The 19118-nt window shown below is 47.4% G+C and overlaps 1 protein-coding gene across 2 annotated transcripts in view; it reads right to left on the bottom strand.

The window, feature by feature from the left end:
- Positions 1-8340: 8340 nt before the first annotated feature.
- Positions 8341-19118, bottom strand: part of LOC132571219 (zinc finger protein 420-like) — a 127013-nt gene continuing 116235 nt past the window's right edge. For both annotated transcript variants that reach the window (XM_060237940.1, XM_060237941.1), the window contains one exon: positions 8341-10113. In XM_060237940.1, the coding sequence (XP_060093923.1) occupies positions 8363-10113 (1751 nt within the window). In that variant the 3' untranslated portion in view covers positions 8341-8362. The remainder of the gene's footprint in view (positions 10114-19118) is intronic.

Raw genomic sequence — 19118 nt, 5'->3', positions numbered from 1 at the left:
GCAAATCTAAGCACTTTCTTTGGTTGGATGTGGCCTATGCAGGATTGGCTCATGTCTCTGGTGTGCCATTGACTGATTCTGCTCTCCCCTGCCAACTGCCAGCCTCATCAGGCAAGAACCCCATCAGACAGCCACTGGCCTCTGAGGGAGACTGTTCTCTGCTGACAGGTTCTCCTGATCACTACTGCCTCTTCTCAGGGCCCATTGTAAGAAGTCTGGGATAGTTCGTCTCTCCCCCCTCCCTGCCCCAAACAATGCTGCTGCAAAGCAAACTGAGTAGGAGGGGGAGTTCGTCTCTCCCCCTCCTACTCAGGCCCAGGAATGTTGAACAAACTGCCAGAAGCAGTCTTCCCTCAAAGACAGCCACATCTCCAACTCTTCTCTGTGTCCTCTTTGTCAGTCGGCCCCAAAAAGGGCTGAAGAACTACTGCAGCCTCACAAAAGGCCTCCCAGCACATGCAGCCTCCAAAGGCCACAAAATAGCAGGGAGGCCAGGCCCCGCGGGGAGTGTTTCCCTCCTGGGAAGTGATAGCCAGAGACTGTTGCTAGGCAACCCAGGCTGTTTTTCTCAGTAAAGGGAGAGGCCTCAGGTGAATAGAATAGCATACAGTCCACCTTCCAAAGCAGTTTTCTCCAGGATTGAGAGAGAGAGATCTGTTGTCTGGAATTCAGTTCTGGTCCCAGGAGATCTTCAGGCTCCACCTGGAGATTGGCTACCCTAGGCCTGGCAGCACCCTCTGGGTGACGATGCCACCCGGCTGGCATGCCTTAACTAGGCCCGGCTGCTTGGTCCTGTTCAGCAGCAGCCCCTCTATGACAGCCAATGTGAATTAGCAGTTGCCAACTCCAGGTTGGGAAATTCCAGGAGATTTGATGGGTGGGGCCTGGAGAGTGAGTTTGAGGAGGGGTGGGACATCAGACAGGTACCATGGCATAGAATCCACTCTCAAAATCAGCCATCTCTGCCTGAAGAACCATTGTTGCCAATCTCCAGGTGAGGGCTGGAGATCACTCAGAATTACAACTGCTTTCCACATGGCACAGATCAGCTCCCCTGGAGAAAATGTCTGTTTTGCAGGGTGGACTCTGTGTCATGATACTCTGTGGAGGTAGCTTGCTTCCTGCTTTTATCCCCACTGTGGAGAAATACTGTATTTTTCCTAGGTAGACACTGCAGGGAGGGGGGAGAAGATGGAAAGCTGAAGTCAAATAAATTCCCCTACAGAAAATACCTGCCTTGATGTGCATACTCTATGGTATACCATAACACAACCATGCAAAGCCAAAAAAACCCCCAAACTGATCATGCCACAAGCTCATGCTGATGATAAACACCACAAGGCTGAATATGACAGGAAAAGGTGGCAATAATGCACTGCAAACAAAGTGAATCCTGAGCTTCAGCAGCTTTGTGACCATTGTCATGCTTCCCCCGCAAACCCCCCCCCCCCATTATTTTCACCATTCTGGACCTGTTTCAGGGCTTTGAGCCACCACAGACATGGGGGCACACACACATACATATGTGGAGGGGGGGATGGAAAGCCTGCATCTGTTTCAGCTGCAGAATGTGTGGGAAGGTAGCAAGGGGGGGCAAGTGAATACCAAGGGTTGTAGGTGAATGGGAAGACAGGAAGGGTGAGGAGGTGAGTGAAAGCCAAGAGTTGAGGGGTGGGCTTCAGAGCGGGGTCTGCCAGACCCAGGTTCTTACTGTGGAAGCTGACTGGGTGATTTTGGGCCAGTCACAGACTTTCACCTAACCTACCTTACAGGGTTGTGCAGATCAAAGTGGGGAAAGGACAATGATGTACGCTGCTTTGGTCTTTTTCCTATGTAGAGGCTGCAGGGAGGGGGAAGGCAATGGAAAGCTGAAGTCAAAGGGACAGATAAAGAGGAGATACAGTTGCCAACTCAGGTTAGGAAATTCCTGGAGATTTAAGGGGTGGGGTTTGAGGACGGATGAGACCTCAGACAGATACAATGCTATTTCCTCCTGGGGAACCACTGTTGTCAATCTCCAGGTGAGGGCTGGAACACACCATGCTTCCACTCCTCAGCGCTCTCCGAGTTCAGAGGTCGCCAAGGACTGGAAGCACCATTCTTTATGGGCACTGAAAGGCCAGGGAAGCTGCCCCAACCCCTCAGTGCCCAGAAAGAACATGCCGTGCTTCCACTTCTCAACGCTCTCTGCATTCAGAGGGTACTGAGGACAGGAACCGCTATTCTTTCTGGGCACTGAGGGGCTGGGGGAGCTCCTCCGACCCCTCAGCATTCAGTTGGAGGCTCAGGGACGGCCCTGCTCCTAGGAGTTTCTAAAAGTCCTGGAAGAGAGAGAGGGTTTGGATGAACCCTCAGTGCTAAGATGGGGCTTGTAAGTCTCTCCTCCCCTCCATGCCCTTCTGATCAAAAAAGCCTGGGAGGAGAGCACTGCTTGTCCCTTTGAGAAAACACAGTGCACTGAACTATGGGTGATTCAGATTTGTAGAACTGGATGCTTCAAGTAAGATAGTTACTAGGCTAGGGTTCCTTCAGATTACTGCTTTCCATTTGATAGCTGACTTGTACAAATGAGCCTAGAGGATCCTGAACTCCATCCCTGGATTGATTGGCTGTCATACTCATTCTTCCTGCGCCCACTGACTCCAACAGAACGCTGTAACTCTTCTTAGGACAATGCTGCACCAAAGCAGAAAGAATGAAAAAAACCAGACAAACCAGTGCAAAGACCCTAGCTAAAGACTCGGCCCAATTGGGGGTGGGGGGGTCACAGAGCCACAGCACCAAACCGGGAAGAAGGTGAGATGGAGCCAGGGTCCCCCAAGGATCTGTGTTGCAGGCTTCCTTTGCTGTATGTCCCTCCTTCCTTCCCTTAAAAGCTCTGGGGAGCAGAAGCATCTCTGCCACACGGTCTTTGTCTCCCAAGAGCCTGTGCCAGCCTGGCTCTTCTGAGACCAGCATCCTCGGCTTGGCCTCTGGTTTATGCAGGCTTTTTTCCCTTCCCACCAGGGACAATTCTCTGTTCTGCTCCTGCAGGTAGAGCCATTTCTCAGGAGACCCCCTGCTTGAATGCTAGGCTTACCCACAGTGAAAGGTCCAAGTGGGCAGCTGTGTTGGTCTGAAGCCGTAGAATAAATTAGGAGTCAAGTCGTACCTTTAATACCAACAAAGTTTTATTCAGAATGTAAGCTTTGGTATGACAGCACACTTCTTCAGACCCTCTTCCCTCATTTAAGGAAATATGCATCCATACGAAAGCTTACCTTCTGAATAAAACTTTGTTGGTTTTAAAGGTGAGACTTGACTCCTACTTTGTTTTACAACAGTGAAAGTTGGGGAGGCTGGGGGAAGAGATAGCTCCAGATCGGCCCTTGGTTTCCTATGGCAGCTCTGAGTGATTCTCTCTCATGCCTGCACACAGAAAAGGGCAACTAGAATGATTAAAGGGTTGAAACACTTTCCCTATGAAGAAAAGTTAAAATGCTTGCGGCTCTTTAGCTTGGAGAAATGTTGACAGAGGGGTGACATGATAAGAGGTTTGCAAGATTATGTATGGGATAAAGAAGGTAGAGAAGTATTTTTCTCTCTTTCTCACAATACAAGAATTCGCAGATATTCAATGAAATTGCTGAGCAGTCAGGTCAGAACAGATAAAAGGAAGTCCTTCTTCACCTAAAAGGTGATTAACACATGGAATCGCTGCCACAGGAGGTGGTGACAGCTGCAAGCATAGACAGCTTCAAGAGGGGATAGGATAAGCATATGGAGCAGAGGTCCATCAGTGGCTATTAGCCACAGCTTATTGTTGGAACTGTCTGGGGCAGTGATGCTCTGTATTCTGGGTGTTTGGGAGGGGAACAGTGGGAGGGCTTCTAGTGTCCTGGCCCCACTGGTGAACCTCCTGATGGGACTTGGGGTTTTTTGGCCACAGTGCGACACAGAGTGTTGGGCTGGATGGGCCATTGGCCTGAATGAACATGGTTTCTCTTATGTTCTTACTTTCTTGGCATTGATTTGTGGTGACCAGCTTACATATGATAAAGCCAGAGAGCTGGTGAAACAAAGAATATCAGATATTGCCAGACTCAATAGTACCTCAAAATGGCATGCCCTTGTCTCTCTCTCGGCTTGGCTTCGCGAACGAAGATTTAAGAAGGGTGCAATAGTCCACGTTTGCTGCAGGCTCGCTGGTGGCTGACAAGACCAATGTGGGACAGGCAGGTCCGGCCACAGCGGCTGCAGGGAAAAGTCTGATTTAGGGTTGGTCCTGTAGCAGTGCGATTCTTCCTCAATCTCCTTTTGTCCTCAAGACCAGCTATGCGTGCGTTCTCAAAGGAAGAGACAGCCTGGTGGATGGTGTGCCTCCATGCTTTGCGATCTGAGGCTAGGTCAGACCACTGGTGATGGTTGATGTGACAGGTGCTAAGGGATTTCTTCAAGGAGTCCTTGTACCTCTTCTTTGGTGCCCCTCTATTTCGATGGCCGGTGGAGAGTTCGCCATACAGGGCAATCTTGGGAAGGCGGTGGTTTTCCATCCTAGAAATATGCCCTGCCCAGCGCAGCTGCGTCTTCAACAGCAGTGCCTCGATGCTGGTAACCTCTGCCCGCTTGAGGACTTCAGTGTTGGTCACAAAGTCACTCCAGTGGATGTTGAGGATGGTGCGAAGGCAGCGCTGATGAAAGCGCTCAAGGAGTCGCAGGTGATGACGGTATAAAACCCACGATTCGGAGCCATAGATGAGGGTTGTCATCACAACCGCTTTGTAAACATTGATCTTTGTGCCTTTTTTCAGATGCTTGTTGCTCCACACTCTTTTGTGCAGTCGGCCAAATGCACGGTTTGCCTTTGCCAGCCTATTGTCAATCTCCTTGTCGATCTTGGCATCTGAGGAGATGATGCACCCCAGGTAGCTGAACTGCTGGACTGTCTTCAGAACTGATTCACCCACAGTGATGCAGGGAGGGTGATAATCTTCCTGGGGTGCAGGCTGGTGGAGAACTTCTGTCTTCTTCAGACTAACTTCTAGGCCGAATAGCTTGGCAGCCTCTGCAAAGCAGGACGTCATATGCTGCAGAGCTGATACCGAGTGGGAGACGAGTGCAGCATCATCAGCAAACAGTAGCTCTCGGATGAGTTTTTCCATTGTCTTGGAGTGTGCCTTTAGTCGCCTCAGGTTGAACAGGCTGCCATCGGTGCGATAGCGGATGTAGACACCATCGTCCTCATCTAGATCTACTGCGGCTCTTTGAAGCATCATGCTAAAGAAGATCGTAAAGAGAGTTGGCGCGAGAACGCAGCCTTGCTTTACACCTGTGCCTATTGGGAAGGGCTCCGAGAGGTCGTTGCAGTGTCTGACTTGGCCTCGCTGGTCTTCGTGTAGCTGGATGATCATGCTGAGGAACCTTGGGGGACATCCTAAACGTTCCAAGATTTGCCACAGGCCTTTCCTGCTAACGGTATCGAAAGCTTTGGTAAGGTCGACAAAAGTCACATACAGAGCCTTGTTCTGTTCCCTGCATTTCTCTTGGAGCTGCCTGAGAACAAATACCATGTCGGTGGTGCTCCTGTTAGCTCTGAAGCCGCACTGGCTCTCTGGTTCTTCTGCAATGGTGGGCACCAGTCTGTTCAGGAGTATTCTGGCAAGGATTTTGCCTGCGATGGAGAGCAGGGTTATCCCCCGGTAGTTGGAGCAGTCTGACTTTTCCCCTTTGTTCTTGTATAGGGTGATGATGATTGCATCGCGAAAGTCCTGTGGTAATTTGCCTTGTTCCCAGCAGGTGACAAGTACTTTGCCCTTGTAGACCCGGTTAATTGCACCCATGCCATACTTATATCAGCTGGAAAATTATAAGTACAGGAGAATTTTTACCCTCATAAGGTGGGACGCCCTCCCTTCTGCGGTCTTGGATGGCAGATATAACAAAATACCTTTTGAAGGTCGTACATGCCCCTGCTGCAATGGATAGAATCTTTAGTGCATGTCCTGTATGACTGCAAGGTGTACAACATTCACCGTGAAATCCTTCCTTTTCCCACAATCTTGCCTTCCACTCCAATTCCAAAAACCTTTAATAATAATAATAATAATAATATTTTATTTTTATATCCTGCCCTCCCCGCCAAGGCGGGCTCAGGGCGGCTGACAGGCATGGGAATCCCATGAATCATAAAACAACATGAACAATTTTAAATATCAATTACAGTAAAATTATTTAAAAGTTAAATATATAATAAAATAGGTGCTAAATGCTGTAGTCGTGATGTCCACAAGATGACTAGTTGTCCATTCATCAAATTAGTCGGGTTCCATCTCAAAGGCCAGCTGAAAGAGACATGTTTTGCAAGCCCTGCGGAATTGGTTCAAGTCCCGCAGGGCTCGCACCATCTCCGGAAGGTCGTTCCACCAACGAGGGGCTATCACCGAGAAGGCCTGCTCCCTAGTGGCCTTCAGCCTGGCTTCTCTTGGCCCAGGGATTGTCAGTAAGTTCTGTGAGCTGGATCTCAGCGCTCTCTGGGGCACATATGGGGAGAGGCGGTCCTTTAGGTAGGCAGGTCCTCGGCCATATAGGGCTTTAAAGGTGATAACCAGCACCTTATAGCGAACACGGTAGACAACCGGCAGCCAATGTAGATCCTGCAGCCCAGGCCGTGCAGTTTCCCACCGTGGTAGTCCCTCCAGCAGCCTGGCCGCCGCGTTCTGGACTACCTGAAGCCTCCATGTTCGGTATAAGGGCAGCCCCATGTAGAGGGCATTGCAGTAGTCTAATCTCGAAGTGACCGTTGCGTGGATCACAGTTGCTAGGTCGGTGCGTTCCAGGAAGGGGGCCAACTGCCTCGCTCTCCTAAGATGAAAGAAGGCGGATCTAGCAGTGGCAGCTACTTGGGCCTCCATTGATAGAGAGGATTCCAGTAGCACTCCCAGGCTCTTGACTTTGCGCACTGGTACCAGTGGCGCACCGTCAAAGGCCGGTTATTGGCATAACACCCTACCACTCTTAATGCAACAACTGAAGGATCTTCTGAAGAATAGTAACCCTATGGTTAGACTCAAATTAGCTGAGTTTGGCTGGCTTGTCACTAGAACTAGAAGGTAGCTCAGAAGGCTTATAGCTAGGTATTTTCTCTCTTAGTTGGTAGCTTTTAAAATGTTAATCCCATTATAAACTGTATGTATGTTTTATAATTGATTGTAGCAATCTTACCTCTATTCTCTCAGCATAATTTATATGGGTTACTGTAACTGGCATTGGTTTTATCTGTATTGTTTGTGGTGTATTGACTTTGTGGTGATCAGAAGGGAGACTGCCATGTAGCCAAGATCTTTGCACCATACATTTTTCCTCACTTTGGGATCTCTAGGGAGAAAGAAAAGAGCCCATTTGCAAAGACCAGCACTGCAGCGACTACCTGCCACACTTGGGGAATAGAAGGGGGGAGACTTGGAATGAGGGAGGCAACTGTACAAGATGTAATTTAATCTTACAACTCTACAGTAAATATCAACACCATTCTCTGTTTTATTAGGCAAACTTCTGGTCCCATGGATAAAAGAGTTCCCGATAATGAATTACAGGTTTGGTATGTATTTGACAAAGACTGTGTATCAAACCCCTCTAGCCTGGATGAGTTTTCCTTTGGGAATCAAGAGCTTTCAAGATTAGCTGTTACTGCATTTTGTTCTAGAAAGATGAACAGTCATATGATAATGAACTTCATAAAGAGTATTAAGACTTCAAGTTAATCATTGCAGATAAGTTGAAAGTTAGAGCACCTGAAACCTTTGAGGACATACTAACATTTAAAAAGGTAAAGGTAGCCCCCTGTGCCAGCACCAGTCGTTTCCGACTCTGGGGTGATGCTGCTTTCACAACGTTTTCACGGCAGACTTTTTATTTACACAATAACAAAAACAATTAAATGAACTAAATCTTCTCTTAGATGTCTGTGGAACTTTTCAAGTCTCAAGTGCTGATTGTGAGAGAGGTTTTGCTTGATGAATGCCATAAAAACTAAGATTAGAAATTGGCTAGATACGGATCATTTGGAGAATTTATGGAGAATTTAACTGCATATGTCTAATGGGAATAATATTACTATAGTATTAACAATTTCTGGAAAACACTGAAAGGAAGAAAAGAGATGCAAAAGCTCTTTTCACAAGCTAAGCAGTTACACAACTTCTCCTTGTGTGGGTTCTTTCATGCTGTTGAAGACTGCCATGCTAACTTAATCTCTTCCCACACTCCAGACAATAAAAAGGATTCTCCCTAGTGTGAGTTTGTAGATGGTTTTGAAGATAATAGCTCTGAATCAATGTCTTTTCACTTTCTGAGCTCTCAAAATATTCTTCCTTAGTGTGCGTTCTTAGATGCTGTTGAAGAGTGACAGTCCAGTTGAAGGTCCTTCCAAACTCTGAGCATTTAAAAGTTTCTCCTCTGTGTGGATTCGTTGATGCTGTTGAAGATTGTCATTACGACTAAATCTCTTTCCACACTCTGAGCACTCAAACGGTTTCTCCCCTGTGTGGGTTCTTTGATGCAGTAGGAGATTGCCACTCTGACTGAATCTCTTTCCACATTCTGAGCACTCAAAAGGTTTCTCCCCTGTGTGAGTTCTTAAATGCTTGTGAAGATGGCCACTCTGACTGAATCTCTTTCCACATTCTGAGCATTCAAAAGGTTTCTCCCCTGTGTGGGTTCTTTTATGCTGTAGAAGATTGTTACTTTGACTGAATTTCTTTCCACACTCTGAGCATTCAAAAGGTTTCTCCCCTCTATGGGTTCCTTGATGCCGTTGAAGATGGTCATTCCAGCTGAATTTCTTTCCACACTCTGAGCACTCAAAAGGTTTCTCCCCTTTGTGGATTCTTTGATGGTGTTGAAGATTGCCATTCCGATTGAATCTCTTTCCACACTCTGAACATTCAAAAGGTTTCTCACCAGTGTGGGTTCTTTGATGCTTTTGAAGGTCGCAACTCTGACTGTATTTTTTCCCACATTCTGAGCATTCAAAAGGTTTCTCATCAGTGTGGGTTCTTAGGTGTCTCTGAAGGTCACAATTTCGACCAAATTTCTTTTGGCACTCTGAGCATTTAAAAGGTTTCTCTCCTGTGTGGGTCTTTAGATGCTGCTGCAGATGTCCACTCTGACCGAACCTCTTCCCACACTCTGAACATTCAAAAGGTTTCTCACTTCTGTGGGTTCCTTGATGACGTTGAAGATTGCCAGCCCCACTAAATCTTTTCCCACACTCTGAGCAGTCAAAAGGTTTCTCCCCAGTGTGGTTTCTTTGATGTTGTTGAAGATTGCCAAGCTGACTGAATTTCTTTCCACACTCTGAGCACTCAAAAGGTTTCTCCTTTGTGTGGGTTCTCAGATGCCGTTGAAAATTGCTACTGTCACATAATTTCTTTCCACATTCTAAGCATTCAAAAGGTTTCTCTCCTGTATGGGTTCTTAGGTGCTGTTGAAGACTGCATCTGTGACTAAATCTCTTTCCACATTCTGAGCATTCAAAAGGTTTCTCTCCTGTGTGGGTTCTTAAGTGCTGTTGAAGACTGCATCTGTGACTGAATCCCTTTCCACACAAGGCGCATACAAAAGGTTTCTCTCTCTTGTGAGTCCTAAGATGCTGTTGAAGATTGCCACTCAAACTGAATCTCTTACCACACTCTGAGCATTCAAAAGGTTTCTCCCCTGTGTGGGTTCTTAGATGCTGTTGAAGATGGCCACTTTGACTGAATCTCTTCCTACACTCTGAGCATTCAAAACGTTTCTCCCCTCTGTGGGTTCCCTGATGACGTTGAAGGCTGCCAGCTCCACTGAATCTCTTCCCACACTCTGAGCACTCAAAAGGTTTCTCCCCTGTGTGCGCTCTCTGATGTTGTTGAAGACTCCCAAACTGACTGTATTTCCTTCCACACTCTGAACATTCAAAACGTTTCTCCTTTGTGTGGGTTCTCAGATGCCGTTGGAAATTGCTACTGTCCCGCAATCTCTTTCCACATTCTGAGCATTCAAAAGGTTTCTCCCCTGTGTGGTTTCTTAGATGCTGTTGCAGATAAGCACTCTGACGGAATTTCTTTCCACACTCTAAGCATTCAAAAGGTTTCTCCCCTGTGTGTATTCTCTGGTGTATAAGCAGCTGTGATCTGTATCTGAAGTACTTCCCACACCGAAAGCATTTACATGCCCTCATTATAATGTTCCTTGGGAAATGTAAACTTCCCTGTCTTCCATCAGAGAATGTCATTCCACTCTCTGAAATGATCAATGGCTTCTCTCTTGAATGAATGCTTTGGTGTTTAATAAGGTCTGATGTCCCTGAGAAACTCTTGCCACAGTCTGAGCGACTATGTTTTCTTCTTGCATGCGTTTGTTGATGTCTAATTAGTTTTGCCCTACAAAGGAAGATCTTTCTACAGTCCAAACATTGATGTATCTTCTTTTCACTTTGCATTCGCAAATGGATTTTATATTGGGTTTGATTTGAGAGGTTCATTCCATGCTCCAAGCACTTGTACGTTTCTTCCACCATAGGAATTACTTCACAGAAATCCTCCCCTTGGCAAGGAATGAGTTTGTCCCTCTGCTCAACTATGTGGCTTCCTTTCAGCCTCTTGGGTCTGCCTTGATTCCTGAGGTTTCCTCTCAAGTCTTCATTCTTGACTTCATCGGGTGATAGATGATGTAGTTCCTCCTTTTCCTCGTTCCTCTGATCACCTTCTATTGGAACAAAGAGAGAGATCCGTTAGCACCCACACAAGGAGGTCTGATTTGCACTTGAAATCCCATCCACATTCTAAACGTTTCAGGGGCTGGTTTGTACTTTGAAATGTTCAATTACATACACGTTAAAAGTGGCTTAGAGCCCAGTGGCGCAGAGTGTTAAAGCTGCAGTACTGCAGTCCTAAGCTCTGCTCATGTCCTGAGTTCAATCCCCGGCAGAAGCTGGGTTTTCAGGTAGCCAGCTCAAGGTTGACTCAGCCTTCCATCCTTCCGAGGTCAGTATAATGAGTCCCCAGCTTGCTGGGGGGAAAGTGTAGATGACTGGGGAAGGCAATGGCAAACCACCCCATAAAAAGTCTGCCGTGAAAACGTTGTGAAAGCAACGTCACCCCAAAGTCGGAAACGACTGGTGCTTGCACAGGGGATCTTTCCTTTCGTAAAAGTGGCTTATGTGATAGCCACAACACTGGCCTCAACAGCAGCTGGAAGTTTTTGAGGGAAAGTGTTTAAACTGGATTTGTATTTCACATGCACATTTATTTCCTTTCTGTAGCTCCTGTATTTTTATTTATCTGACCTAACCTGGTTCTCTTCCTGTTAACTTAATGCATTTATTTTCTTGTTAAGAAGCTGATACCCTTTCATTTCTTTTGAGTGTTGGTCTGCATCTCGACCCTGGTAGACACAGGTTTATGATCTTGGGAATTAAAAGTCCACAATACAAGTGTTTTTTCTTTGCTAGCAGGACTCTTTTGCTAGCTATAGCGGTGGACGTTCATGAGGAATTTGGCCAACAGACCCCTTTTGGAGGGTCTCTCAACCCCTCCTTAGCTCCAGGCCAGGATACCCTCTTTCTGGCTCAAGTGGTGGCCACAAAACTGGCCTCAGTTCCCTCTGGGCTAGCGAGGGGATTTGGTCACTCTCTCGGGCCTTGCTGAATATCACTTTCATTGCCACCCCAACTCCTCGAGGAGCCCAATAGAATCAAAGAATCATAGAGCTGAAAGGGACCTCCAGGGTCATCTAGTCCAACCTCCTGCACAATGCAGGAAACTCACAAACACCTTCCCCTAAATTCACAGGATCTTCATTGCTGTCAGATGGCCATCCAGCCTCTGTTTAAAAACCTCCACGGAAGGAGGAAGAAGTAGTGGGGCAGGCCTGAAAACAATGTATTTAGGCTCAATATTTTGATTCATGCATCGTCTCAGTGGTGGCAGTTTGCACCTTTGGCATCTATGAACAATCCTTACCCAAAAAGGCCATGCTCCCATAGTTCTCCAGCATGACTTCCCTGTAGAGAGCTCTTTGGTCTGGATCTAAGAGCACCCACTCTGCCTCAGTGAAATACACAGCTACCTCCTCAAAGGAAAAGGGACACTGGAAGAAAAAGCAGATTTCCTTGTCAAAGATCACGCCAGGTAGAGAAGGCACACGGAAGCGAGCATTCTGGGAGGCTGCAGGATGTACACCTTGGCATGGGTAAATGGAGTGGCATTCAGAGCCTCTTTCCCTCAGACACCAAACAGCAACTTGCAGGAGCAAAAGCCACTCTGTGAAAGGGGGGAGGGGAAGCCCAGATTGTCCCCCGCTCATCTTTCTTACCTGGACTGGAGGTTCAGCCGCTGTTTCCCATCCTCTGGAAAAGTGGTGGCTCAAAGCCATTTCTTCAGTGCCTGAGAGGGAGACAAAGGAGGAAGAAAGATGGTTAGCCTAGATGCCCTCATTCGCTTGCTTGCTTGAATACCACTCTCCGCACCATCCTTTCCAGGGTGTTGCAAGCTCCCCTATGCCCCCAAACCACCATGGGAGGGGAACAGGAAGACAACCTGAACTAAGCCTGCCCTGTGAAAGCAGGGGCAGGCAGTGGCTCAGGTCCAAGGCCTTGTGTATGGCGGGACCCAGGCCAAGCAAAGCCCAATAATCCTGTGCACCAGTGCCTGCCTTTGGCCAAGGCCATCAAGCAATCCACGGTGGGGCAATGCTGGGGGTTCAGACAAGAGACAGCTGCCGAGTCACATCACCTCCATGTGGTGACAGCTGCCCCAGGCTGAAGGATGCTAGATTATCTGATGGGAGAGCAGGCATCACGTCCATAAGAAAAAACAAGAGAGGAAGATATTGGATTTATATCCCGCCCTCCACTCCGAAGAGTCTCAGAGCGGCTCACAATCTCCTTTACCTTCCTCCCCCACAACAGACACCCTGTGAGGTGGGTGGGGCTGGAGAGGGCTCTCACAGCAGCTGCCCTTTCAAGGACAACCTCTGCCAGAGCTATGGCTGACCCAAGGCCATTCCAGCAGGTGCAAGTGGAGGAGTGGGGAATCAAACCCGGTTCTCCCAGATAAGAGTCCGCACACTTAACCACTACACCAAACTGGCTTCTTTTTTAAGGAAGAAAACTTAACCCAAAAACTGGAGTAAGAAACCTAAAAGGTTAATATGCAATTAAAGAAGAAGAAGAATTGCAGATTTATATCCTGCCCTTCTCTCTGAATCAGAGACTCAGAGCATCTGACAATCTCCTTTACCTTCCTCCCCCACAACAGACACCCTGTGAGGTGGGTGGGGCTGGAGAGGGCTCTCACAGCAGCTGCCCTTTCAAGGACAGCCTCTGCCAGAGCTATGGCTGACCCAAGGCCATGCTAGCAGGTGTAAGTGGAGGAGGGGGGAATCCAACCCTGTTCTCCCAGATAAGAGTCCACACACTTAACCACTACACCAAGGCTGTCAAAGGCAAGAGAGTGGGAACTCTTCTGATGAAGAAAACTGCAGATTTATACTCCGCCCTTCTCTCTGAATCAGAGTCTCAGAGTGGCTTACAATCTCCTTTATCTTCCTCCCCCACAACAGACACCCTGTGAGGTGGGTGGGGCTGAAAGAGCTCTCCCAGAAGCTACCCATTCAAGGACAACTTTGCAAGAGCTATGGTTAACCCAAGGCCATTCCAGCAGGTACAAGTGGAGGAGTGGGGAATCAAACCCGGTTCTCCCAGATAAGAGTCCACGCACTAAACCACTATACCAAACTTGCTCTCATAAAAGGCCAAACATTAAAAGCAAACTGTAATAAATCATAAGCAAACATACATGTATTTCTTATAGAGAGCTAAAACCATTTAGGGGCCCATCATTAGCCTCTGTCCTTTCTCACAATACAAAAACTCGTGGGCATTCAATGAAATTGCTGAGCAGTCAGGTTAGAATGGATAAAAGGAGGTACTTCTTCACCCAAAGGGTGATTAACATGTGGAATTCACTGCCACAGGAGGTGGTGGCGGCTACAAGCATAGACTGCTTCAAGAGGGGGTTAGATAAAAATATGGAGCAGAGGTCCATCAGTGGCTATTAGCCACAGTGTGTATATATATATATGTGTGTGTGTGTGTGTATAAAATTTTTTGGCCACTTTGTGATAGAGGGTTGGACTGGATGGGCCATTGGCCTGATCCAACATGGCTTCTCTTATGTTCTTAATAAAACAGGGGTGGCCAATGGTAGCTCTCCAGATGTTTTTTTTGCCTACAACTCCCATCAGCCCAGCCAGCATGGCCAATAGCTGGGGATGAAGGGAGTTGAAGGCAAAAAAATATCTGGAGAGCTACTGTTGTCCACTCCTGAAGAAGATATTGAAGATATTGGATTTATATCCCGCCCTCCACTCCGAAGAGTCTCAGAGCGGCTCACAATCTCCTTTACCTTCCTCCCCCACAACAGACACCCTGTGAGGTGGGTGGGGCTGGAGTGGGCTCTCACAGCAGCTGCCCTTTCAAGGACAACCTCTGCCAGAGCTATGGCTGACCCAAGGCCATGCTAGCAGTGCAAGTGGAGGAGTGGGGAATCAAACCCGGTTCTCCCAGATAAGAGTCCGCACACTTAACCACTTAACCACTACAGTAAACTAGCTCTCCTGCAATAAAACGACAGAACAATGGTGGACCACAAGGACACTTCTGTAATAAAATAGAAAAAAAATGCGAATTTGTAAAAAAATATTTTTATTGTGTGATCATCCTAAATGGTTTTAGCTTTCTATAATAAATACATGTATGTTTGCTTATGATCTATTACAGGGGTGGCCAAAGGTAGCTCTCCAGATGTATTTGCCTACAACTCCCATCAGCCCCAGCCATTGGCCGTGCTGATGGGAGTTGTAGGCAAAAAACATCTGGAGAGCTACCGTTGGCCCCCCCTGATCTATTATACAGTTTGCTTTTAACGTTTGGCCCTTTAATTGCATATCATGCACATAAGGCCATGTGTGGCAGAGGCCCAACACCACCAGTGACCAGTAAAACTGGAGATTGCCAACACTGCCCCCTCCCCCCGCCGCATGAGGCAGCAGCTGCTTATGCCTGAAGGCCACCAAGTGGTCCATGCAGGAAGGAGGCCCAGCCACTGAGTTGCATGCTCGATGGAAGAAGCTGCCAGAGAACACCCCCTATGGACCAAAGCTCACCCACCATATGGGAGGCACAAACATGGCGGCACCACTGGCCACCAGCTGGCCCCAGCAGAGGGTTGTCTGCACCCCCCACATGCAAGCACTGATCCCTGGGGCCACCTGGGACACCATCCTCAGTGTCAAGTTCTGCACAGTCTTCATCAATGACAAACTCTATGTTGATCAATGCATAGAAACTTTAAAAAGGTAAAGGTAGTCTCTTGCGCAAGCACCAGTCGTTTCTGACTCTGGGGTGACGTTGCTTTCAAAACGTTTTCACGGCAGACTTTTTGTGGGGTGGTTTGCCATTGCCTTCCCCGGTCATCTACACTTTCCCCCCAGCTAGCTGGGTACTCATTTTACCCACCTCGGAAGGATGAAGGCTGAGTCAACCTTGAGCCGGCTACCTGACCCCAGCTTCCGCCGGGATCAAACTCAGGACGTGAGGAGAACTTAGGACTGCAGTACTGCAGCTTTAACCCTCTGTACCGCGGGGCTCTTGTTATAGAAACTTTATTCACTTATTAAAGCTGTTACAGATGGCAAGACTTCGTTTTACTAGAACTGCAAGGTTAAACCATCAGACATATAGGTTGGTTCAGACTGTTATGCCATTTGAGCAGGGCTTTTTTTGTAGCAGGGACTCCTTTGCATATTAGGCCACACACCCCTGATGTAGCCAAACCTCCAGGAGCTTACAGGACTCTTCCTACAGGGCCTACTGTACGCTCTAGGAGGATTGGCTACATCAGGGGTGTGTGGCCTAACATGCAAAGGAGTTCCTGCTACAAAAAAAGCCCTGATATTTGAGTAAAAAGAGCCTTTTTTCTACCAATGAAGCATTGCCCACAGCCCCCCTAGCATTCCAGTCCCAACTAGCTACTGCAGTGGTAGTCTCTGAGATGCTGACCTTGAAGTACCAAGGCGTTCAAACACTCAAGAGTGAGAAAGTGGATACTTCGTAAGTTACACAGACAAAATATGAGTGATTAGCTAGCCAGCTGCACTTGGAAGCACAATAGCACACTGTTACAATGCTGAACCAACATGGAAGAACTCATGGCAAGGAACCTGTGGAATTGTTTTCTGTGGCCCCAGAAGGCAGGACCAGAACCAGTGGGCTGAAATTGAATCAAAAGAGTTTCCGGCTCAACATTAGGAAGAACTTCCTGACAGTTAGAGCCGGTTCCTCAGTGGAACAGGCTTCCTCAGGAGGTGGTGGGCTCTCCTTCCAAGGAGGTTTTTAAACAGAGGCTAGATGGCCGTCTGACAGCAATGAAGATCCTGTGAATTTAGGAGGAGGCATTTGGGAGTTTCCTGCATTGTGCAGGGGGTGGGACTAGATAACCCTGGAGGTCCCTTTTAACTCTATGATTCTATGATTCTAACCTCCTTGACACTCACAGCTATAGGTCAAGTGAAGAGGGATGTGACTTTGCCTTGAAGCCCTGAGGCAGCCTGGGTGAACCTGCGGTGGATCCCAAGTTGCCAGTGAGGCTGCCACTGACGCAAAGGGGTTTTGCTTAACTACTGTAGACAAGGTTGTTACGCTGTGCTGATGCTGCAATTGGAGCAGCTCCATCTATCTCCTCCCAAGCAATCTCCTCTTCCCTCCCTTGCACTAGTTCCCTCCCTTGTAGCGGTGTAGAGAGCCAGTTTGGTGTAGTGATTTAAGTGTGTGGACTCTTATCTGGGAGAACCAGGTTTGATTTCCCACTCCTCCACTTGCAGCTGCTGGAATGGCCTTGGGTCAGCCATAGCTCTCGTAGGAGTTGTCCTTGAAAGGGCAGCTTCTTGGAGAGCTCTCTCAGCCCCACTCAGGAGATTGTGAATCACTCTGAGACTCTGATTCAGAGAGAAGGGTGGGTTATAAATCTGTGGTCTTCTTCTTCTAGTTGCTCACAGGTTGGATAAGAGCCCTGGACTGGCTCCTGGGCCCTGTTTTTAGCCCCCCTGATGTATACCTTGCAGTTAAGAGATACTGATGGACCTCTGCTCCAGATGTTTCTCCAATCCCCTCTTTAAGCTGTCAATGCTTGTAGCTGCTGCCACTCCCTGCAGCAGTAAATTCCACAGGTTAACTCCTCTCTGGGTGAAGAAATATTGCCTTTTATCTGTTCTAAGCCTACTGTTCAGGGAGATTTCTATGAATCATAGAATAGTAGAGTTGGAAGGGACCACTAGGGTCATCTAGTCCAAACCCCTGCACTATGCAGGAAACTCGCAAACACCTCCCCCTAAATTCACAGGATCTGCACTGCTGTCAGATGGCCATCTAGCCTCTGTTTAAAAACCTTCACGGAAGAAGAGCCCTCCACCTCCCGAGGAAGCCTGTTCCACTGAGGAATCGCTCTAACTGTCAGGAAGTTCTTCCTAATGTTGAGCTGGAAACTCTTTTCATTTAATTTCAACCCACTGGTTATGGTCCTACCGTCCGGGGCCACAGAACTGAATGAGAACTGAAATGTCTTCCATGAACTCTGGACTTGAAAAATATGACGGCACCCCTGCCGGATCCGAACCAAGGCCCAGGCACGCCAATCTCCCACCAGCTGGGCCCTCCCAAAAGCCCTTCAGTCCAGGCTGGCAGGAGGAAGGGGGGGGCAGAAATGACATTGCATGACTCGTTACTGTCACATCCCTCCAAATACCAAGAGAGGACTTCAGCATATATGAAAATTCCACGGTAATATTGATGGGTTTTCAGAGGATTTGCTGATGCTCTGGCACCACATCTGGTCCACATGCTACCCTCAAACATCACAAGGGTACCAGACTATAAACTGGCATCAATAGTCAACTCTCCTCTTTCTGACTGAAGCCCGTCAGATGACTATGTATTCGTTATAATGTATTATCTTCTCTTAACTTTTCTGTTTGTATATAGACCTAGATTCACTAGAAATTATGATTTATAAGAGTAGCATTATCTTAGTAATTTAGTAATTTTAGCAATGCCAACAAAAATGAGCCTGCCTCAGCGGGGAGGGTGGGGTATAAATAAAAATTTATTATTATTATATATTAAAACCTAAATTGCCTTGTAACTGAATTAACTATATGCATTGATAATGCTTAACAGTTCTTGTGGATGTATAACATTGTTCTAAAGTAACATAGTGCATTTATATTATTGCAATTAGTCTCAATGGTTCTGTTAAGTGTAAATTTGAGCGTACACTGTATCCTGCATAGCAATACTTATACTGCTTACTAAAAATAATTAAAATTATATTTGGAAAGAAGCCTTTAAGGAGAGGCCCAGAAAACAAATACTGACCACTAGTAATGCGTTTTCTGAGATATGCTACCCCAAAACATGGAGCTTCCATTCATTTGCCATGGGTAACAGTGCAACCAGAAGAGGCTGACAGCCAGTTTGGTGTAGTGGTTAAGTGTACAGACTCTTATCTGGGAGAACCAGGTTTGATTCCCCACTCCTTCACTTGCAGCTGCTGGAACGGCCTTGGGTCAGCCATAACTCTGGCAGAGGTTGTCCTTGAAAGGGCAACTTCTGTCAAAGCTCTCTTAGCCCCCACCTACCTCACAGGGTGTCTGTTATGGGGGAGGAAGGTAAAGGAAACTGTAAGCTACTCTGAGATTCAGAGTGGAGGGGAGGATATAAATCCAATATCATCATCAGAATTGCCTTTCATGAATATGTCTAATCACCTGTCAAGAATGTGACCATCTCTACATCCTATGCCACTTAGTTTTTAGAACTTAACTCTGTGTTGTGTGAAGAAAAGTTTCCTTTTTTCTCCTGTCCCAAACCTTGTACCCAACAAATTCACTATGTGCCCCAATCCCATCTGGGTACAAAACAGCCTTACCATGTGAGAGGGCATCTTGGGCACGCTCCTGGGTCAGAGCCCTCTGCTCTTCCACCAGAGGAGATCCTTCCTCCTCAGAGAAGTTCGCTTCCAGCCTCACTGCTGGGCCCCACATCT

This window comes from Heteronotia binoei, chromosome 5 (genome assembly GCF_032191835.1).
Source record: "Heteronotia binoei isolate CCM8104 ecotype False Entrance Well chromosome 5, APGP_CSIRO_Hbin_v1, whole genome shotgun sequence".
NCBI lineage: Eukaryota > Metazoa > Chordata > Lepidosauria > Squamata > Gekkonidae > Heteronotia > Heteronotia binoei.
Note: the sequence above shows the minus strand (reverse complement) of the source record. Positions and strands in the feature narration are given on the sequence as shown.